Source organism: Palaemon carinicauda, chromosome 2 (assembly GCF_036898095.1).
Source record: "Palaemon carinicauda isolate YSFRI2023 chromosome 2, ASM3689809v2, whole genome shotgun sequence".
Taxonomy (NCBI): Eukaryota; Metazoa; Arthropoda; class Malacostraca; order Decapoda; family Palaemonidae; genus Palaemon; species Palaemon carinicauda.
Genome location: NC_090726.1, coordinates 191,156,904 through 191,181,558, shown reverse-complemented (window position 1 = coordinate 191,181,558; position 24,655 = coordinate 191,156,904). Strand labels below are relative to the sequence as shown.

Here is a 24,655-nt window from a genome sequence, read left to right as displayed (position 1 = left end):
TACAACCACTTTCTTCTATCCGTTCTTTCCAATCCACGAAAGGAAAGTTAAAATCTCCGGATAGGAGTACAGTATATTCCAGTCTTTATGGTTTCTACATATATCATCTATTTTTTCTATTATTATGTCAAACTCCTTAGTGTTTGGGGGTCTGTAAACTACAATATTCATTAGTTTTTCAAATTCAAATTCTACCGCAATCAATTCACATTCTGTGTTGCTGTATTTTTCACATACTTTTCCTTGATTTATGTCTCTTCCATATATTGCGGTTCCCCCTTGATTCCTATTTTTTCTGTCTGATCTATAAGTTTGGAAACCCTTTATCTGGTCATCACTGCCAGTCTCTTGGGAATACCATGTTTCACTTATATTTAATATATCTATTTTTTCAATTTGGGTTAGTTCTTCTAAGAACTCTATTTTCCTTTTAGAGTTACTCGTGACTAAACCCTGTGCATTCATTACTATTATGGTTTGTGTTTCATCCCCATTATTTAATATTGGTAATAATATGGATTCTCCCATGCTTCCTTCCTGTTCTGATATGAGAGAGAGAGAGAGAGAGAGAGAGAGAGAGAGAGAGAGAGAGAGAGAGAGAGAGAGAGAGAGAGTTAAATTTATATATTCTCACAGAACATTCGATTACGATATATGTACTTTAAAGCCATTCAGCTCTAATTTGTGTGTAATATTTCTTAAAGATTTGTATGGTAATCTGGAGTTAAAAAGTCATAAAGATTTATTAAAGGTTTTCCTTCCATTACTCTCTCTAGAAGTAATGTGTTGGCGTTTAGTCGTATCTCGATTTCAGATGACCAGTACGTAAATAGAACCGGAAGTTATAGAACGAAATATTGATGCACCGCACCTAAACGAATACTCACCGAACACCTTCCAGAAGTAACTTCGTTATTTCTGCCTGCCTGTCGTAATCTGCTTGCGCCTTCCTTAAGTCAGCCTCAGCCTAGAATCAACAAAATAAATATTCAGGTTATTCTAAAAAACTTACTATTGTTTTGTATATAAAAACACTTAGTAGTAAACTACTCTGTCTTGTTAGTTGGTCCCAAATCATTTTTCTTCACAAAACAGGATTAAATATCAGTATTTTATGCACACTGCAGTGGTCCAAGTTGATCTTTTAGAAATCTAATTTTCTACAGAAAATTTACTGGTTATCACTATTACACAATAAATATAATGCATGTAAAACAAAATACATGTGTTGATATAAATAACCCAAAATAGATTAACAATATGCACAGCATGGAAATATATAATACTACTGTACATTTAAGAATTATAATATCAGTATTTATTATTCAATGCCAAATTTCTAAAAAAAACAAATTTATGAGATCAATTAAAATGGGCTCCTGAATATTCTGATTACATCTTTTACTAGAAAAATGATATTTTAATTATAAAATAAATTTTTGAATATACTTACCCGGTGAATATATAATAGCTGACGTCTCCGGCGGCTCGACAGAAAAACACAAAAACTCGCGAGCGATCGCTATGAAGGTAGCGGGTGTGCCCACCAGCGCCAACTATCGGCCAGATACCGCATATACATGTAAACAGCTCCAGTTCTTCTCATCCCGCTGGGTCTCTATCGGGGAGGAAGGGGGGGCCTTTAATTTATATATTCACCGGGTAAGTATATTCAAAAATTTATTTTATAATTAAAATATCATTTTTAAATATTTAACTTAGCCGGTGAATATATAATAGCTGATTCACACCCATGGTGGTGGGTAGAGACCAGAATTAATAAAGTTTACAGCGTATATGCTTAGAGTTTTTGACAGTTATATCATAACAAAACCCAAATATATATAGGTACCTGGTAAGGAAGTTGACTTAGACGATTACTCTGCCTTGTTAGTCTGTCTTCCTCACGAAGCCCAGCCATCCTCTTAGGATGCTGAAAGACTCCCAGGAGCTGAAGTATCAAGGGCTGCAACCCATACAACAGGACCTCATCAAACCCCTAATCTGGGCGCTCTCAAGAAATGACATTTGACCACCCGCCAAATCAACCAGGATGCGAAAGGCTTCTTAGCCTTCCGTACAACCCAAAAACAAGATTAAAAACATTTCAAGAGACAGATTAAAAGGATATTGGAATTAAGGGAATGAAGTGGTAGAACCCTCACCCACTACTGCACTCGCTGCAACGAATGGACCCAGTGTGTAGCAGTCCTCGTAAAGAGTCTGGACATCTTTTAAGTAAAATGACGCGTATACCGACTTGCTTCTCCAAAAGGTCGCGTCCATAATACTTTGCAGAGATCTATTTTGCTTAAAGGCCACGGAAGTTGCTATAGCTCTTACTTCGTGCGTCTTCACCTTAAGCAAGCATCGGTCTTTTTCATTCAAGTGAGAATGAGCCTCTCGTATTAAAAATCTGATAAAATATGACAAAGCATTCTTTGACATAGGCAATGATGGTTTCTTAACTGAGCACCATAAGGCCTCAGATCCACCTCGTAAGGACTTAGTACGAGCTAAGTAGAACTTAAGAGCTCTAACTGGACACAGCACTCTTTCAAGTTCGTTGCCTACGATCTCTGACAGGCAAGGTATATTAAAAGACTTAGGCCAAGGACGAGAAGGCAGTTCATTTTTGGCCAGGAAACCAAGTTGAAGTGAACATGTGGCTTTTTCTGTAGAAAAGCCGATGTTCTTACTGAAGGCATGAATTTCACTGACCCTTTTAGCCGAAGCCAAGCACACTAGGAAAAGCGTCTTGAGGGTGAGATCCTTCAGGGAGGCTGAATGTAATGGCTCAAACCTGTCTGACATGAGGAACCTTAGGACCACGTCTAAGTTCCATCCAGGAGTTGCCATACGACGTTCCTTAGAGGTCTCGAAAGACTTAAGGAGATCTTGGAGATCTTTATTGTTGGAAAGATCTAAGCCTCTATGTCGAAAGACCGAAGCCAACATGCTCCTGTAGCCCTTAATCGTGGGAGCTGAGAGGGAGCGAACATTTCTCAGATGTAAAAGAAAATCTGCGATTTGGGCTACAGAGGTACTGGAAGAGGACACAGATGCTGACTTGCACCAGTCTCGAAAGACTTCCCACTTCGACTGGTATACTCTGATGGTAGAAGCTCTCCTAGCTCTCGCAATCGAACTGGCTGCCTCCTTCGAAAAGCCTCGAGCTCTTGAGAGTCTCTCGATAGTCTGAAGGCAGTCAGACGAAGCGCGGGGAGGCTTTGATGAACATTCTTTACGTGGGGCTGACGTAAGAGATCTACCCTTAGAGGAAGACTTCTTGGAATGTCTACCAGCCATTGAAGTACCTCGGTGAACCACTCTCTCGCGGGCCAGAGGGGAGCAACCAACGTCAACCTTGTCCCTTCGTGAGAGGCGAACTTCTGCAGTACCTTGTTGACTATCTTGAATGGTGGGAATGCATATAAGTCCAGATGAGACCAATCCAGTAGAAACGCGTCTATGTGGATCGCCTCTGGATCTGGGACTGGTGAGCAATAGATCGGTAACCTTTTGGTCAACGAGGTGGCAAAGAGGTCTATGGTGGGTTGACCCCAAGTCGCCCAAAGACTCTTGCACACGTCCTTGTGGAGGGTCCATTCCGTGGGTATCACCTGACCCCTCCGACTGAGACAGTCTGCCAAGACGTTCAAGTCCCCCTGGATGAATCTCGTCAACAGGGAGATGCCTCGATTTCTTGACCATATGAGAAGGTCCCTTGCGATCTCGTACAGCGTGTGGGAGTGTGTGCCTCCTTGCTTGGAGATGTACGCCAAAGCTGTGGTGTTGTCTGAGTTGACTTCTACCACTTTGTTTCGAAGAATGCTTTCGAATTTCATCAAGGCCAAGTGGACTGCTAATAGCTCCTTGCCGTTGATGTGCATGCTCTTCTGACTTGAGGTCCACAGACCCGAGCATTCCCGACCGTCCAGGGTCGCACCCCAACCCAAATCCGACGCGTCTGAGAACAACACGTGGTTTGGGTTCTTGACTGCTAGGGATAGTCCCTCTCTCAGACTGATATTGCTGTCCCACCATTTCAGGCATGCCTTTACTGGTTCGGAGACTGGGATTGATACCGTCTCTAAAGTCTTGCCCTTGTTCCAGTGAGAGGCTAGATGGAACTGGAGAGGCCGAAGGTGTAGTCTCCCTAGCGAGACAAACTGCACCAGGGATGAGAGAGTCCCTACGACTCATCCAACTCCTGACTGAACAACGTTCTCTTTTCAGCATTAGTTGGACTTTGAGCAGGGCTTGTTCTATTCGGGTGGCAGACGGAAAAGCCCGAAAAACTGGACTGCGAATCTCCATCCCCAAATATAGAATAGTCTGGGATGGGATCAGTTGGGACTTTTCTAAGTTGACCAAAAGTCCCAACTCCTTGGCCAGACCCAACGTCCAATGTAGATCCTGCAGACAGCGATGACTGGACGATGCTCTGAGAAGCCAGTCGTCCAAGTACAGGGAGGCTCGGATTCCCGATAGATGGAGGAATTTTGCCACATTCCTCATGAGCCTCGTAAACACGAGAGGAGCAGGACTGAGGCCAAAGCACAGGGCTCGAAACTGGTACACCACATTCCTGTAAACAAACCTCAGAAACGGTTGGGAATCCGGGTGTATAGGAATGTGGAAGTACGCATCTCGTAGGTCGAGAGAGACCATCCAGTCTCCCTCTCTGACCGCTGCTAAGACGGACTTCGTGGTCTCCATCGTGAATTTTGTTTTTGTAACAAAAACGTTGAGCGCACTGACGTCTAGCACCGGCCTCCAACCTCCTGTATGCTTTGGGACTAGGAAGAGACGGTTGTAAAACCCCGGTGATTGAAGGTCCGAGACTTTCACCACCGCTCCCTTCTCTAGCAACAGAGACACTTCTTGATTTAGGGCTAGTCTCTTTGACTCCTCTCGGTACCTGGGAGAGAGGTCTATGGGAGTTGTTACTAGAGGAGGTTTGCGTACAAACGGTATTTTGTACCCCTCTCTGAGCAACAGAACAGACTCTTGGTCTGCACCCCTCTTCTCCAAGGCCTGCCAGAAGCTCTTCAATCTGACACCTACCGCTGTCTGAGGCTGTGGGCAGTCAGACTCTGCCACGGGAGGACTTGGCTCCTCTCTTCTTACCTCTCTTTCCCTCGGCACGAGAGCCTCCCCTGCTGGGAGCTCTGCCACGAAAGGGCGGGATAAATCTAGATGCAGGAGTCTCGATCCTGGGTCTCACAGCAAAGGATGAAGAAGGAGCCCCTTTGCGAGCAGAGGACGCCATCAGGTCATGGGTGTCCTTCTGCACAAGCGAAGCAGCTATATCCTTAACCAGCTGTTGTGGAAACAAGGCCGCTGATAAGGGAGCAAAGAGCAGTTCCGATCTCTGACAGGGAGTAACTCCTGCCGAAAGGAAAGAGCAAAGGGTTTCTCTCTTCTTTAAGACTCCCGACGTAAAGGTGGAGGCGGGCTCATTGGAGCCATCGCGGATGGCTTTATCCATACAGGACATGATAAGTAAGGAAACATCTTGGTCGGCAGACGAGACCTTCCTACTTAATGCTCCTAATGACCAGTCAAGAAAGTTAAACACTTCAAAGGCCCTGAATACGCCTTTAAGCAGATGGTCAAGGTCCGAGGAGGACCAACAAATCTTCGAGCGTCTCATGGCCAGGCGACGGGGAGAGTCTACGAGGCTTGAGAAGTCACCCTGGGGAGATGCAGGGACTCCCAAGCCGAGAACTTCTCCCGTGTCATACCAGACGCTCGATCTAGAAGCAAGCTTAGAAGGAGGGAAAGCAAAGGCCGTCTTCCCCAAACTCCTCCTGGTATCCAACCAGTCGCCTAGAAGACGTAAAGCCCTCTTAGAAGAGCGAGAAAGCACTAGCTTAGTAAAGGCTGGCTTGGAAGCAGCTAAGCCTAGAGCAAACTCAGACGGAGGCGAACGAGGAGCAACAGCAACAAAGTGATCTGGAAAAAGATCCTTGAAAATCATCATGATCTTCTTAAAATCCATCGAAGGAGGAACCGCCTTAGGTTCATCTACATCTGAAGGATTATCATCAGGAAGAGGATCAGCAACTTCCTCATCTGAAGGAGCTTCGTCCGACAACTGATGAGTCTCAAGCAGGAGAGACCTGCCTTGGTGGCAATGCTTGACAAGCAGAGTCCACACGCACCGGAGCATCAGTAGCAGTCCAGGACGCTACGTCATGTAACTGCTTAACAGACTGACTAGCAACAACAACAGGAGCGGGAGGACGCTCGACGTCAACTCGAGACTGCCTTGACTGCCTAGACTGAGCAGTCAAAACAACTCTTGACTGCGGTGCTTGACGCTCAACGTCAAAACAAGTCAACTTCGCTGGTTGGCGAACGTCCTGAACGTCAACAGGAGCATGCGGCAGCGGCTGAACGTCCACAAGCGGCTGAAAGTCAACACGGGACTGCATCGAGTGAGGCTCTACAAAACATGACTGACGTGACTTTGTAACGTCAACGTCAACAGGACGAGCAAAGGCTCGTTTGGGTGGCTGACGGCCAGGATCTCGATCAGCTAAGCGGCGAGGATCATCGTGAACCTGTTCAGCAGAATAGTCCTCCATAAGAGAGGCAAGCTTACTCTGCATGTCTTGCAATACAACCCATTTAGGATCAACGGGAATGGGTGCGGTAAGAGACGAGGGTAACGTCTGTGACTGCAAAACATTGCCTACACTAAGACTCTCGGAGCCTGTGTAACGCTTCTGTTTAGGCGGAGAGCAGTCTTCCGATGACTGCACAGGGTCAGAGCTGTCCCAATGGCTACAACCAGGATGCTGGACCTGTCCTGAAGGGACTGACTTTCGCTTTAAGGGTCTCGAAACCTTGCTCCACGGTTTCTTACGCGATAAGCCTTCGGATGACGAGGAGAAAACCGTCTCGCTCGTCTTATGTTAGGGGCGGTCTTGACGAGACACGCCTGAAACCATAGAGGGAACGTCTGTTCGTTGGTTAAAGCCTCTCGAACCCATAAGTCCTACGACATTACTTCTCCCTGGGGCTTGGGAGCTTGCAAGAGGTCTCGGACTAGGCGAACGACAGGCACGAACAGACGAACCCTCGGTCGCAACACTGATAACACTTTGCGCACTAATCACTTTCCCACGATTTTCTAATGTGGCACTCTGACACTTTAACTCTTTTACGTCCGCCATGAGTTGATTACGGTCCGTAGCTAACGACTCAACTCTCTCGCCCAAAGCTTGAATGGCACGTAACATATCCCGCATTGATGGTTCCTGAGTGCTAGTAGAGGGTTCAGGCACAACTACTACTGGGGAAGGATTAGGTTCAGGGGCATGGAGGAGGAAAATTCTAACGATCTAGAGGAACTTCTCCTCACCCTCTCTCTCTCTAGCTTACGAGAATACTTGTCAAACTCAAGCCAATCGAATTCCGAAAGGCCCGCGCACTCATCACACCGATCTCCTAATTGACAGGTTTTACCCCGACAATTAGAACACACAGTATGTGGGTCGAGAGAGGCCTTTGGAAGACGCTTATTACAATCCCTAGCATTACATTTACGAAATCTAGGAATTGGAGAAGGGTCAGCCATTTTGAAAAGTCAAAGAAAGTCCAAAAAACAATCCAAAGTCATCAACAATTAAATCTATCCAAAAAAGAGTTCAAGAGTTTAAGTTGAAGATAAAACACCTGCACTGCGAAAGCTCAAACCAAAAAGAAGTACTTCACCAAGACTGTTGAAAAACTCCAGGTTAACAGCGAGTAATGGAATCAACTTGTCGATCAGACCGACAGAGAAGAACTGGAGCTGTTTACATGTATATGCGGTATCTGGCCGATAGTTGGCGCTGGTGGGCACACCCGCAACCTTCATAGCGATCGCTCGCGAGTTTTTGTGTTTTTCTGTCGAGCCGCCGGAGACGTCAGCTATTATATATTCACCGGCTAAGTTAAATATTTAAAAATCAGTTTATGAATAAATATATGAACAAATATCTATACTGTATTGTTAACAGCTAAGCAGATAACTCCTAAGAAAATACAAATTCAAATGTAACGTTGTAAATAGAAACATCCTTAAGAGAAGCAGATGGAAGGAAAAAAGGGATTTGAATTGTTCTAAATTTAAATTCGAACCAGAAATGGAAAACGGTCCGATAGCATCACCTGCTAAATAATTACCAGATGATATATCTAGGTATTGTATCAATCCTTGATAACTGAAACACTCAAATTATGTAAATGATACTCATTCTTATCAAATATGCTTAACTAGGTCATTATGAAGGTCATGATGAGCTTCAAATTTTCCCAGTGCCCACAAACATGCAACTACTCAACACTGGAAAAATCATCCATGATCCAAAGGAAATTAATATTGTACAGTATTGTATTTACAATATAATTTGCCATCATTTTATTCAATATTTTAGCAAAATTAGAAGAGAATTAGAGTTATATATTGAACTTTTAAACGGGAAAAATCTTCTTTTACAGCAAATAAACTTTCACATGCTAGATCCAGGTGTACTAAATCCATTTTTGGGGAGATAGCATTTCTTTCAAAATGATTAAGCAACTAGGATCAAAAGCTGGGTGTTATTCATTGCAATATTATGTTTACCATAGACAAACAAGTCTATTTCCTGAATTATAACACACTAGAATTATACCACTAGAAAATTGAAATGAAAGCACCAGATGAATTCTTATTAACCACTACACCAGGCTTTTTACCCTCTTAGAGCCCTTAGGCTTATAGCATCCTGCCTTTCCAATTAGGGTTGCAGTTTAGCTATCAATAATATTAGCTCCAACATTTACATTATCCTTTCTCTTGAATTTAGCAGGGGGGGGGAAAGGCTGCAAAACCAAACGCTAGTGCTATCTCCATAATTCCCCTTGTTAAATCGTCCTAAACAGATGGAATTCTATTCAGCACCAGCTTGTATAATAAAAAAAAAGGAATCCTTATATTCAATGTGTACAGTAAGTGAATCCCAATGAGAATGGAACAAATCGGCACGGAATTGTACAAACATCGAATGAACAATTCCTTTTGGAAGAGAGGGGTAATACAATATGCTACATTATCAATTACATCACATAAAGGTTGACCTACAGAAATTGGTTCAGAAGTGGAAGTCAAGGATCCAGGTAATGCATTTACAATCCTGACTCGATCATCCATTACTGATTCTGATTGTGTCTAACATGAAACAGTTCAACAGATTAAAGCAAGCACTTTAGAAGATTCTGGAACCAAATTACCCAGCCCTTGTCCTTTGTCCATAGATGAAGGGTGGAAACAAGGGACTGAAGCTTGTATTGAAAGATTCCAATTCTTTATGGCACTTAGATTAACCAAGAATGCTATCAGCCAAAGGTATCAGAGAAGGGTTATAATTCTAGAGACATAGAGGTGGAGAAATGATAGTATTGTATACAAATTATCACTTAAAGAGAGAAGAGAACCTTCAAGCTATGGCAGATGACAAGCAGAGAAGATAGTAATATATACAAGAAAAAGAGGAAGGAAGCTACAGGACAACAAAAGTGTACTGAGAAGAAAAGAATTATTCAGGATAGCAAAGTGGCTAAGGAAAGGAAAGAGACAAAAATTAGCACTGTATGTTGGAATGATACCAACAGTATTTCAAAACATCTTGTGAATGAAGAAAATTAACATGGCTTGGAGCAAATAGAGAGACCAATACAGAACAACATCTGAAAAGGTTAGAAGGACACTAGGAAAAATGGAAAGCAGAAAAGCACAGAGACAATTAAGAGGACTTGATAAAAGCAGCAATAGAACCCACAGGCTGATTATTATTATTATTATTATTATTATTATTATTATTATTATTACTAGCCAAGCCACAACCCAAGTTGGAAAAGCAAGATGCTATAAGCCCAAGGGCCCCAACAAGGAAAAATAGCCCAGTGAGGAAAGGAAATAAGGAAATAAATAAATGATGAGAACAAGTTAACAATAAATCATTCTAAAACAGTAACAAAGTCAAAGCAAGACAAAAGTACTAGCACCTGAAGAGTGGGAAAGGAATCTTATGATAAAAGTATACCATTCAAAAGAAAATGAGAGGCACTGCAAAGTAGAAATTACAGAGTAATAAGACAACTTGTAAATGCTATAAAACCATTAGGAAAAAATTCTGGAGGAAAGACTGAGAAAACTGTCAAAAGAGACAATTGTCAATTTGATTTCTTCCCATGAAGATAAATTAACAGAAACATTCTTAATAGAGACGTCAGGGATGTACCATATAAAGAAGAGATTATAACAGGTAGTAGTGGATCTTGAAAAAGAATTGAACGTAGTATCATGACAGATAATTAAATTATTATTATCATTATTATTATTATTATTATTACTTGCTAAGCTACAACCCTAGTTGGAAAAGCAGGATGCTACAAGCCCAGGGGCCCCAACAGGGAAAATAGCTCCGTGAGGAAAGGAAAAAAGGAAAAATAAAATATTCTAAGAATAGCAACAATATTAAAATAAATATTTCCTATATAAACTATAAAAACTTTAACAAAACAAGAAAGAGAGAAATTAGATAGAACAGCGTGCCCGAGTGTACCCTCAAGCAAGAGAACTCTAACCCAAGACAGTGGAAGACCATGGTACAGAGGCTATGGCACTACCCAAGACTAGAGAACAATGGTTTGATTTTGGAGTATCCTTCTCCTAGAAGAGCTGCTGACCATAGCTAAAGAGTCTCTTCTACCCTTAGCAAGAGGAAAGTAGCCACTGAACAATGACAGTGCAGTAGTTAACCCCTTGAGAGAAGAAGAATTGTTTGGTAATCTCAGTGTTGTCAGGTGTATGAGGAGAGAGGAGAATCTGTAAAGAATATGCCAGACTATTCGGTGTATGTGTAGACAAAGGGAAAATGAACCGTAACCAGAGATAAAGATCCAATGTAGTACTGTCTGGCCAGTCAAAGGACCCCATAACTCTCTAGTGGTAGTATCTCAATGGGTGGCTGGTGCCCTGGCCAACCTACCACCATAAAGAAGGCAGAGGGTACCAGAAAGACTCGCAACGAAGAAGGTACAGTAGCAGAAGGACTCATTAAAGCAGTGATCTTATTCTTCCCTGACAGTAGCTTGAGGGGGTTGGAAGTGATGAGTGTATAGAATTTTAAGATATCGGTATATATGGAGTCCATCAAATATCATTACTTGGCCCTTGTTATTCATAAAAGTAATAGAGGACACTTTAATGGATTGCAGGAAAGATAGCCTTAGTGAAAAAATTACCAATTGTTGAAATTAAAATCTGAGGAAGAATAGTGAAGATGTTTAAATGGTGGGAGAGTGAAATGGATAAGATAATGCCTGAAAATTAAGATAAGCCCAACAAAACTAATGGTAATCAGAAAGAAAGCAAAGGAGAAAGCCTAATTAGGAAAGTGTCTAAGCTGTTTCTGTGGCAATGGTATATGGTGTCACAGGAGGTCATCAGGGTAATAAAAAGATATGTCTAGCATGAGATTTTCAATGCTCAGAAGAAGATGGTGAAGAGAGGCAAGTTAAGAACCCTGTTATGATAGATGAGCAGGTTTTGAAAGCAGTAGAGAATTTCTGTTAACTTGAATAAACTTTACAGTGTGGAACAGAAGCTGGGGGAGCAGTAAGAAAATAAGTAGCTGCAGAAAGAATTTAAGGGAAAGATAGTCTAAAGGGAAATAGAAAGGCTCTATTAGTCAAGAGAGAAAAGGCTTACAATGAGCGCATAAAGTCTAGAAATATGGGCACTGAAAAAAGTAAAAGCTATTGAAATGTCAAGACCATAGAAAATCATTTCAGTTCTAGAGTAAGAGGGGATGATCATATAGCAAATGAAGAACTGGTGCAGAGGTGTGGCATCCTGAGGCTTGGAAAAGCAAAGAACTTAATGTCTCAGATAGCTAAAGTACACAATGACAAGGGATGAGGAATGTTTAGTCAGAAAAATGTTACATATGAAGGTAACAGGAGGATGACCTAAAGGGAGGCCCATAAAATGATGGAAAAGGGGATTAAATGTAGACCAAGATATGATATGAGTTTATGAAGACAGAGTAGAGGTTAGGGCGGAGTGGTGAGAACTCATTTTACGTCGATGATCATGGTTTTAAATATATACATAATCAATTAGAGAACTTTACTAAGCATATACAAATATTGCCAACATGAAATATCTACCAATACAAAAATTCAAGGATTGAAAGAACACTTGAAAGAAAATCTACATTTTTGGGAAAATTTAGTGCAAATGACTAAAGATTTAGCTTTCAAGATTTTATTCTTGCAAAAGCCAAATAAACAATATTCCCCATTCTGTTTTGCCACTCACAAACACCCTTACAGCTAGAAACCTACTGTTCCTGAGCTTTGATCAAATGATGTTTCCTTAACAAATATCCTTATCAAAAGATCAAGTGCAATGTTATGACAATTATGAAAATAGTTCAGTAATGTACAACTTGAGCTTTCAAACTTCCAATAGTCCCAGAATATATTATTCTACCCACTGAATCATGGTAGTTGTGAAACTTGAGAAAAGTATATCTAAGCTAACCCAAATTCCATTCATTAAAAGTAGACGACCTCAAAGTTTAGTGATTTAAGTAACTTTTTTAATACACATTTTGAATCTTTTTTTTCTTGGGAATCTGTAACAAACACCAGATCAATGCATGTGGTTCATGCATTTCTTTTCTGTAATCTAAAATGAAAGGGTTTCCTCTCTTCTAATAAAGCAACAAAGATGATAAAGATACGTTCACTCTTGAACAATGAGAAAAGGGTTATTTTATCTATCTAGTCAAACTGGCCGTAATATTACTATATCTTAAACTAATTTTCTTAAAAGTACAAAATAATAGTAATACAGTAATAATAATGATGACGATGATGATGATCTCCTCTATATAATAAAGAGTAGGTGTCTGACTATATATGTAAATATACAGTATATACTGTACATTTATTTTTGGTTACGCTCAGCTATCCCATCCCTAGGGTAAGGGGAGAGGGAGTAATCATACCCTGGTGAAAGGAGGGTGCGTATACGTGTTTGTGCATATCTAAATATTTAGCCATCAAATTTGACGGGTCGCATACACTAATAATAATAATCTCTATAATTCTATAAAATAAACATTCTCATATCAATTAGTAGGAAACCTGGAATAGTACTTAGCATTTAGTTATCAGATTGTGATGAAACAAGTAATAATAAAACCTATTCTCAATATAATTGTCACATGTAGCAAAAACAGTTTTTCACTTAAATATATTCTGGTCAAAATTGGTTGAAAGGTGACAAGTGAACTAACTGAGGAATCCTCATGATATTCCTAATTTTACAATGAAAGTTATATTCCAACAGAAAACATTTAATTCACATGCAACTAATTACCATCAATATTATATATACACACATGAAATAACAGTATAAAAAGATACAAGATTAATTTGACTTCTAAGTACGCTACCTACCTTATCATTTAAAGAAACAATAACAGCAAAAGAATGGCATACACTGGTCTATGAAAATCTCTTGATAACAAGCTATGGTATTTACAGAGCCAACAATAATAGGACTGCAATTGGAAAAAAAATATATACAGTATTATATAATACAGTGAAATAAAATTTTTCTTTCATCTCAACATTTCAAAGGCAATGCTAAAAACAAAAGCTAACGATGAACAACATACAGTGTCCACTTGGCACATAAGACCATCCCACAGTAATTACGTGAACTAAACCGGTGCGTTCTCCTTACATGATACATAAACTAGTCTACAAGAACTAATATACCACTACCTATAGACTACAAATTATGCTTACTTCGATCAGTTCCTGCTCTGACTGAAGCTGGGAATAAGAGATGGAATGTGCTAATCAATATTCTAAGCTTATTAAAGTACGTTTGACTAAGACTACAGGATCATACTTTTACTAAATGATATTATTTTGTTAATATATATTAGCAATCTAAAGAACACCAAATAAAACAAAATCTCTTTAGAATTACTTAAACAATTAAGAGCAATAATGATGTGCAACGCTAAACTCATTTTCTTGAATTATAACAGCAATAATTATGCTGAAAAAAAATAATTAATTTAAAGCAAACAATAAATACTGGAATAGTTCTTACATTATTATAGATATATTTATGCAAAACAGCACATTGGCTCGCTCACAAAACACAGACTACAAAGCATATGTGCAGCAAAGGCATTTCGCATGCACCCTGAATCTCATAATAAACATAATTGTTACCTAACAACTGTTACTTTACCTCAAATATCAGTGATTTTTCCGTAACTGGTCTGTTCACTAAAAGTAATTTTTATGCCCAATGCATAACCTTCTAGCTCTTATATTACTTAGGATTACTTCATACAAGCAAAAAATTATTTCAATACTTGCTTACCATTTCCAGAGATTTTAATTTGTGGGGATATAAAGTAAAATTATAATTTTATTGTTGCCTAAAACTTTATTACCATTTATATTGGTAAATGAATTATGCAAAATGCTACTTTTATTACCTATTTTCTGCCAAATTACAATGTTTCTCAAGGAACACAAACGACTTTTCTTTATAAAGAAACAGGGAGTTTAAGAGTGTTAGAAACACAGGCAGCACATATTTGCAAGTTTTCTACCTTCACAGTTATTCATTACCTATCCAGATTAAATGCTAAGGGCCAACTATAATTATGAGCAATATGTTTATATAATTCAATGTTCATCTAGTAACTAAAAGTGTAACAATTGGAAGAAAACCATTAAACCTATCATCTCACCATATAAATTATAAAAAATCACAAATTTTAAGTAATCTGTATTTTTCCTAACATACTTACCAAGAACTACTTTCTTAGGAGTTACCTGGAATCTCCTCTCAACCGACCAGAATTTTGTGTAGTCTACCCTACCTCCGTTTTCTATGGAGGACTAACCCAGGAGTAAGGAGAACGTGCCCTGAGGGTAGACCTGAGCTACGTCGGCGTTAGCTTGGGTCTCGCTCGTCAGTAAGTTCCTAGGATGGTGCAAAAAGGCTCTTCAAGGGCAGAAAGGCACTCGGGGAAGGTAGGGAGGGCCATTACCCGAAAGTAGTTCTCGGTAAGTATGTTAGGAAAAATACAAATTACTTAAAATTTGTGATTTGTTCCAACACAGAGACTTACCTCGAACTACTTTCTTAGGAGACTTACACTTTAGGAGGTGGGAGTGTCTTCCTGACCTTCAGACCCAGCTAAGCGGATGTCAAGTAACCTAGATATGAACTAGGTTATATAAAACAAACCGGAAAAACGAAAGGTAGGGCAAACTACACAAAGAGCTCATGTTAGTGTCTATGTACTCACGCTTTAAAAAAAATTGCATGATGCTGAGTCCCATGACGAAGCTGCAGAGACGTGTCTTCATTGGTTATATATGTGTGGTTATCTCCGATCAGGGATAGGAAAACGGGGATTAGGGTGAAAAGGAACGAACCTGTGTCTCCTGGTTTTTCTATCCACGATTGTACCTGGGGCTTCACCGTTAAATCGCTTGGAGCGCGGAGATGACTGTCCCAATAGAAAACCCGTCCAAAGACCTCCTCGAGTAATCCTTGGGATAATGGGCAGTGAAGGTCGACTGGTTCGACCAGGTGCCCGCCCGAAGGATCTGGCCCACTGCCATGTTCTTCTCAAAGGCTAAAGAAGTGCTTAGGCCTCTAATGTCATGTGGCCTAGGAGTACCTGGCAGGGTCAGTCCCTCCTCATTATAGGCCCTGGCAATAACTTGTCTTAACCAAAAGGAGATGGTATTCTTCGATACCTGCTTCTTCGTAACACCCGTAGAGACAAAAAGACTTTTGATACCCGGCCGGAGATGTGCAGTCCTCTCAAGGTACTTCCTAATGGCACGGACGGGGCACAACTTCAAATCCTCTGGATTCCCTGTCTTAGGAATGGCTGGCATTGAGAATCCCCCGAACTTTGGATCCCAGACTGCTGGATTCTGAGTTTTTGCCACGAAAGAGGGGACGAACTTGAGGGAGATTTCTCTCCACCCCTTCGAATGAGAGACGTCGTAAGACAGCCCATGGATCTCTCCTACTCTTTTCGCAGAGGCCAAGTCCAACAAAAATACCGTCTTGAGAGTGAGATCCTTGTCTACTATATCCTTCAGTGGTTCAAACGGGGGTCTACTTAACATTTTCAGAACCCTTGCCAAGTCCCACTGAGGCACCCTAGCGGTTTGAGGAGGGCAGGCTTGTTCAAAGCTCCTGATAAGCATAGAGATGTGTCTAGAGGAGCCCAGGTCGATGCCCTTCAGAAGGAAGACTTGACCCAAGGCTGCACGTACTCCTTTTATAGGTGGAATTGACATCCCCACCTCGTCTCTGAGATGTACTAGAAAATCTGCGATATCTGGGACCGAGGCTTTGAGGGGCTTGATGTTCTTTGAAGCACACCACTTCGTAAAAGCGGCCCATTTTGCTTGGTAGACTGCTGCCGAAGATCGTCTCAGATAACGCGACATCTTTTCTGCAGTTCCTGACGAATATCCTTCCTTCCTCAGGAGTCGCTCGATAGTCTCCAGGCGTGAAGGCGTAGAGACTGCGGGTTGTCATGGAACCTGAGAAAGTGTGGCTGTTGTAGAAGATCTGGCCTGTCGGGAAGTGGCCACGGAGGAAGACATGCCAGGTCTTTTAGATCCGCGAACCACTCCCTATCCGGCCACCAGGGCGCTACCAAAGTCATCCTTAAGTTTCGGGCAGCCCTTACTCTGTTGAGCACTTGCCTGATCAACGTGAAGGGGGGAAAAGCGTACACGTCGAGGTTGTCCCATTTGTGCTGAAAGGCATCTTCCAAGGCCGCCTTTGGGTCTGGGACAGGAGAACAAAACACGGGGAGTTGTGCGTTTAGCCTGGTTGCAAAGAGGTCCATCACTGGGGACCCCCATCTTTGAATGATGAGCTTGGCTACTTCTGGGAGGAGGGACCACTCTGTTCCCACTATCCGTCCCATCCTGCTGAGACCGTCGGCTAGGACGTTCTTCTTTCCTGGGATGAACCTTGCCGAAATTACTATCTGGTTCGACTCTGCCCAATCCAGGATCTCTAGAGCGAGATCGCACAACTCCTTTGACTTGAGGCCTCCCTGTTTCTTTATGTACGCGACTACTGTGGCGTTGTCGCACATCAACGCCACCGTGTTTCCCCTTAGAAGTTCGATGAACTGCAGGCAAGCTTTTTGGACCGCCTTCAACTCCAGGACATTGATGTGTAGGCCTTTCTCCACGTCCATCCAGGTTCCTCTCGCCGTCTCGTTGAGGAGATGTGCTCCCCACCCCTCGTTGGAGGCGTCTGTGAATAGGAGCATCTCGGGAGGCTCGGTCGCGAAGGGCATCCCCTTGAGCGTATTCGACCGGCACTGCCACCACTCCAGGGAGGGTATTGTGTCTGGCAGAACTGGGATTAATTTTTGGGGTGAGTCCAGTTGGTTCCAGCAACCGTTCAGGTTCCATTGGATGCTCCTGAGCCTGAGCCTCCCTTGGGGAACTAGTTTCTCTAATGACACCAGATGACCTATTAGCCTTTGCCAGTCCTTGGCTCTCCTGGGTTGCCCCGAAAGGAAAGGCAGAAGGATCTTTATTAGGTTGTTCACACGGTCCTCTGACGGAAAGGCCTTCACTAGTCGGGAATCCAGTGTCATCCCCAAGTAGGTCATCCTGGTGGAGGGCGACAGGTTCGATTTTTCTGGGTTGATCATGATACCCAGATCCTTGCAAAATTGAAGCAGCTTTACACCTTGCTCCCTCAAAACGTCCTCTGAGGAGGAAAGGAGCAACCAGTCGTCCAGGTACCGGACGAGGCGAATACTCCGCTCGTGAGCCCACACCGAAACTGTCGTGAAGACTCTCGTGAATACCTGGGGAGCTGTTGACAAACCGAAGCAGAGGGTCTTGAATTGCAGGATCTGGGCACCCCACTTCACCCGGAGAAACTTTCTGCTTGAGGGGTGGACCGGGATTTGAAAGTATGCGTCCTTGAGGTCTATGGTCATCATGTAGTCTTTTTCCCTCAAGGACTGCAAGACTGACTTCGGAGTGTCCATTTTGAAGTCCGTCTTGCAAACAAACTTGTTGAGAGCTGACAGGTCTATCACCGGTCTCCATCCCCCTGTCGCCTTTTCTACCAGAAATAGTCGGCTGTAGAAACCTGGCCCCGGATGTAGGACCTCTTCCATGGCACCCTTCTCCAACATTGTGGACACTTCTTCCTGAAGGGCCGCCCTCTTCAATGGGTCCTTGGGTGCCAGCCACTCCGTCAGGCTGGCCGAAATCAAAGGTGGAGGTTCCGTTAAGAACGGGAGTCTGTACCCTTCTTTCAGTACGGATACTGTCCAGGACTCCGCTCTGAGAGCCCTCCATGCTTGCCAATATCATCTAAGGCATCCCCCAACCTGAGGCTTGGGCAGGAGTAGGGGGCTTCCCACTCTATCTCCTCCTGGAGGAGCGGCCTGAACGTCCTCTCCTGGAAGCTGAATAAGCCGTCCTAAAAGAGGCAGACGCCGCTGGAGCTCCTCTACGGGGGGGCTGTGGTGCTGGAGCCCAAGAGGAAGATGGGGCGTCTCTCCTCGTCAGGCCAGGAGAGGCCTGAGAAGTAGTGGGCCCATCTGATGTTGACCTCTTGTAGGAGGGCCTCTTTACGGGTTGAGGCCTGGGTGTGCTCACCTCCTTCCGTTTTGCGACCTTCTCCATTGTCTCCTCCAGCTGTTTTAAGGGGAACAAGGAGTCACCCCACACAGGAAGGCTCCTCATAGCCCTCGCCTCTCTGTCCGGAATCTTCCGGGAAAGCTTCGCCAAGATAGTATCCCGCTTCCAAAGTACCCAGTTCGCTGAAAGGGCAAGGGACTGATATGTCAAGAACTTCAAAGTCTTGCCCCCGGAGATGATAAGCTCCTTCAGTAGGTTTTGTTGCTCCGGGTCCGTCAAGTCATAGGTGGCCTGCACCCCTACCAGCGTGGAGGCCCACCAGTCCAACCAAGAGGCGACGTGCACTAAGTCTTTCGACATTTCTTCCATCATCGCCGCCTCCGACTGCGAAAAGTAAATCGGGGCCGATGAGGCCCTGTCTTCTGGGGCACCCTGTCCCAGAACTTCTAGGGAAGGCTCTACCTTTCAGGCTCCCGGTCGCTGCCCTTCCAGAACATAAAACTTACTCTGGGACCTGAGTCCCTGTAATAACTTTGAGGAGCTCTGTGACTTGGGAGCCTCGGCATTGCCCGCCACAACCTTATCCACTTGAGCCCGTCCCAGGACTAGATCTCTGGCCACAGGCAGGGCCAGGGAGGTCTTCTGCTGCACGGGTGCCTCCATCAACCGACTCAGGCTGGACCTCCAGAAGTCCTCGTCGGCTGGAACAGGTTCCTCAATACGATGATGCCTGCGTATCAGGCCTATTACTCTTCGATACCCCGAGTCCTCGGTCGGGGAACCTTCCCTGCCGTCAGCAACACCTTCTGTCTGATCCCGAGGAGCCGGGCCACCGGGCACTCCCACCGGGCGCTTCGGCTCTGGATCAACGGGCACCCCCCTGCGGTGGTAGCGGTCTGCCCCGATGGAAACCTCCGCACTAGGGCCGGTTGTCGGGACGGGAATCGCCGTGTCGGCGAGAACTACTGTCCGCAGAATATCCTTGGAGGACGAGGACGCAGTTTCCGTGGGCTGACCCATCGGAGGAAACCGTTCCTGTGAGTCCAAAGGCCGAGTCAGCTGTGCCGACCCGACCAGGCTGCCCGTCCGAAGGTACGGCTCCCCCCGCTAGGCGGGTTGAGCCGGAAGCTTCGCGGTCTTACGCCTGCCTGAAGAGGCCTTCTCGCATTGCTCCCTGCGAGGGTCATACTTGCGGCTGGTCGAAGGCCTTCGTGGCGAATAATCCCTGGACCGTCGGCTAGAGGAACGTTGAAAATCGCTCTTGCGGGGAACGAAGACCCATTCACCATCAGGGGACCTACTCTTCCTGTACTTCCTCCGCGGTGACCTGGATCGTTTCCTACTGTATCTCGAGTGGGACCTTGAGCGGGAACGCCTGCTCCTGGACCTCTCCCTTCGCCGTCGGCGCCTCCTCCTCGCTTCACCTTCTGAAGAGACCGAAGAACCTCCCTCCAAAGAACCCGACGATACTGTACAACCCGAACGACGGACGGGAGCGGGGGCCACGGAGGTTTTTGCGACCTGTTGAGTTCCAGAGGTCGAGGGTTGTAGAAAAGAATCCGGAACCGCCGTCAGAGGAGCTGGAAAGGAGGTCGGTCGCACTACACTTGGGAACCAGGTATCCAGGCCCTCTTCCATCCGCAACGGGGACCTACCTGGCGTTTTAGGGAGCCTCCACCCGAAGGGCTCACCTACCGTAGAGTCTAATTTCTCCTGGACGCTACCAGCCGCTGAAGTATGAAGTACCTAAAACACAGGCCCACGAAGCAGGCGAAGAGACAGGTACAGCGTTACTACTCCACATGGGGTCGTCGGAGGAGACGTGCCCTCCAATCACAAGGGCAGAGTCTCTCGAACCCCCAGACACAGCACTATCAGGCTCCCCACTAGCCTGAGAAGGCCCAGCAACCCCCACATCATATAAATTAGACTCCTGGGGAAGAGCCCTCGGCACTTTCCCCGCAACGGACTTACCTTGTCCCCTACCCTGGGTAGGGGAAGAAGAGACAGAAGCCCCGTCGGACCGTCCACCTGGCGACGGTAACGGCGAAGAGATGCTTGACTTCCTGGGAGAACATTTCGTTCTTTTTCGTGCCATAACGCACCCACTGGATCTCATTCCAGTTAACACACTCATCGCACGTATCCGACGGCGAACACACTCTGCCTCTACAGGAAGAGCAAAGGGAATGAGGGCCCACTTCTGGCTTGGAAAGGAACGCTCCACACGACTTTCCGGCTCTAGGCCCAGGACAACGGCGGATCTGCTCCATTGCAACACAACCACAAGACACAGGCACGAAGGGAATAAACAAGGAATTCACTTGGAAAACACAAGGGAAGGGAGTGAACACACAAGAACACAAGGGAAAAGCACAGAGATACCACGCGGTAACCACGTGGGACACACGAGTCAGGACACAAAGGGTCGTAAGAGAATGAGAGCGGCGTGATGGTATCACGACGCGACCAGAGAACTTACTGACGAGCGAGACCCAAGCTAACGCCGACCTAGCTCAGGTCTACTCTCAGGGCACGTTCTCCTTACTCCTGGGTTAGTCCTCCATAGAAAACGGAGGTAGGGTAGAATACACAAAACTCTGGTCGGTTGAGAGGAGATTCCAGGTAACTCCTAAGAAAGTAGTTCGAGGTAAGTCTCTGTGTTGGAACAAAGTCAGATTACTCAAGAAATCTTGCAGACAGAAAATGAGACATGATCCGAGATAGTTCTCACATATGACTGTAATAGCCCATCTTAGAGGGTGCCTAATCTCGCAAGGGGTACATTTGGAACTTGCATTGATTGGAAAATCCAAAAGACTGCGAGGGAGGTTATTGTGGCAATATACATACATACGTACGTACGTACGTACATACATACGTACATACATACACACACACATATATATATATATATATATATATATATATATATATATATATCCCGGTGTGTGTGTGTGTGTGTATATATATATATATATATATATATATATATATATATATATATATATATATATATATATATATATATATATATATATATACATATATACATATATACACATATATATATACTGTGTATATATATATATATATATATATATATATATATATATATATATATATATATCTCCCGGTGTGTGTGTATATATATATATATATATATATATATATATATATATATATATATATATAAATATATATATATATATATATATATATATATATATCTCCCGGTGTGTGTGTGTATATATATATATATATATATATATATATATATATATATATATATATATATATATATCCCAGTGTGTGTGTATATATATATATATATATATATATATATATATATATATATATATATATATATATATATATATATTTATAAATATATATATATATATATGTGTGTGTATATATATATATATGGATAAATATCAACACAACATCGTGTTCAAATAGAAATAAATTTCTACCTCATACTTGGGATCGAACGCTAGCCCCTTCTAATGAAAGGCCAGGTCGAAACCAACCATGTCACGAGAGCCCATAAAAGAATTGGAACCTGACGCTAACAGCTGTCCGATGATTTACCTGGCGAGACATCAGTCTCTTACCAGCGAGTTTTACCCAATTCCCTGGGCCACCACGTGACACAATTGGTAGTAATTCATTCAAATTACCCCTAATGAGTCAATATGGATAAATATCAACACAACATCGTGTTCAAATAGAAATAAATTTCTACCTCATACTTGGGATCGAACGCTAGCCCCTTCTAATGAAAGGCCAGGTCGAAACCAACCATGTCACGAGAGCCCATAAAAGAATTGGAACCTGACGCTAACAGCTGTCCGAGGATTTACCTGGCGAGACATCAGTCTCTTACCAGCGAGTTTTACCCAATTCCCTGGGCCACCACGTGACACAATTGGTAGTAATTCATTCAAATTACCCCTAATGAGTCAATATGGATAAATATCAACACAACATCGTGTTCAAATAGAAATAAATTTCTACCTCATACTTGGGATCGAACGCTAGCCCCTTCTAATGAAAGGCCAGGTCGAAACCAACCATGTATGTATATATATACTGTATATACTAAATAAATATATTATTTTGATTACTAGCTAAGCTACAACCCTAATTAGAACAGTAAGATGCTATAAGCCCAAGGGCTCCAACAGGGAAAAATAGCCCAGTGAGGAAAGGAAATAAGGAAATAAATAAAGAATATGATAAGTAATGAACAATCAAAATGAAATATTTCAAAAACAATAACAACATTAAAACAGATTATATAAACTATAAAAAGACTTATGTCAGCCTGTTCAACATAAAAACATTTTCTGCAGGTTTGAACTTTTGAAGTTCTACTGATTCAACTACCCGATTAGGAAGATCATTCCACAACTTGTCGTAGCTGGAATAAAAACTTCTAGAAAACTGTGCAGTATTGAACCTCATGATGTAGAGGGCTTGAATATTAGAATCAACTGCATGCCTAGTATTACAAACAGGATGGAACTGTCCGGGAAGATATGAATGTAAAGGATGGTCAGAATTATAAAAAAAATCTTTTGCAACATGCATAATGAACTAATTGAATGACTGTTCCAGAGAATAATATCTAAATCAGGAATAAGAAATTTAATAGACTGTAAGTTCCTGTCCAACAAATTACAATGAGAATCAGCATCTGAAGACCAGACAAGAGAACAATACTCAAGAAAGGTAGAATGAAAGAATTAAAACATTTCTTCAGAATAGATTGATCACCAAAAATCTTAAAAGACTTTCTTAATAAGCCAATATTTTTGGCAATTGAAGAAGACACAGACCTAAAGTGTGTCTCATAAGTAAATTTGCAGTCGAGAAGAACACCAAAAAATTTAAAAGTCATACAAAGTTAAAGAAACATTATCAATGCTGAGATCCGGATGTTGAAGAGCCACTGTCCTTGACCTACTTACAATCATACTTTGAGTTTTGTTAGGATTCAACTTCATACGCCATAATTTGCACCATGCAATAACTTTAGCTAGATCACTATTAAGGGATTCAATAACCCCAGATCTTCATTCAGGAGATGGAATTGATGGCAAAGAGAGCAGCATCATCAGCATATGCAACAAGCTTGTTTTCTAGGCCAAACCACATGTCATGTGTATATAGTATGAAAAGTAATGGGCCAAGAACACTACACTGAGGAACACCAGATATCACATTCCTATACTTGCTATGGTGCCCATCAACAACAATTCTTTGCAATCTATTACTTAAAAATTTAATAATGATGCTAAGAAACGACTCACCCACTCCCAACTGTTTGAGTTTGAAAACAAGGGCCTCATGATTAACACGGTCAAAGGCAGAACTAAAATCAAGGCCAATCATACGAACTTCCTGACCACAATCAAGGGATTGCTGTACAGCATTGGAGACTGTAAAGGCGCATTACATGCACCACTGCCTTTATAAAAACCAAATTGCAGGCTAGGGAACAGATGATTACCTTCGGGAAACCTACTAAGACATGCACATAGTACTTGGGCATGTTACTCTATGTTTATAATAAGACAATGTTTTAGTGGCATCCAAAAACCTAAGATAGTTTCTCTTCGAACAGATTGTCCTGCAGCTAGTTTTCAGGATAAGAGCAGAAATACAGTTACTTTTCTGCTGTTATCCTGAAAACTATCTGCAGGACAGTCTGTCCGGAGAGAAACTATCTTCAATTTTTGGACACCACTAAGACATTGTCTATTCATTATAAATATATATATATATATATATATATATATATATATATATATTATATATATATATATATATATATATATATATATATTTATATATATATATATATATATATATATATATATATATACTGTATATATATATATATATA

General features: G+C 42.5%; 1 protein-coding gene across 3 annotated transcripts in view; it reads right to left on the bottom strand.

The window, feature by feature from the left end:
* The window catches only part of EndoB (endophilin-B), a 146,315-nt gene that overhangs the window by 67,582 nt on the left and 54,078 nt on the right, over window positions 1-24,655 (bottom strand). For all 3 annotated transcript variants that reach the window (XM_068360058.1, XM_068360065.1, XM_068360072.1), the window contains one exon: window positions 888-967. In XM_068360058.1, the coding sequence (XP_068216159.1) occupies window positions 888-967 (80 nt within the window). The remainder of the gene's footprint in view (window positions 1-887; window positions 968-24,655) is intronic.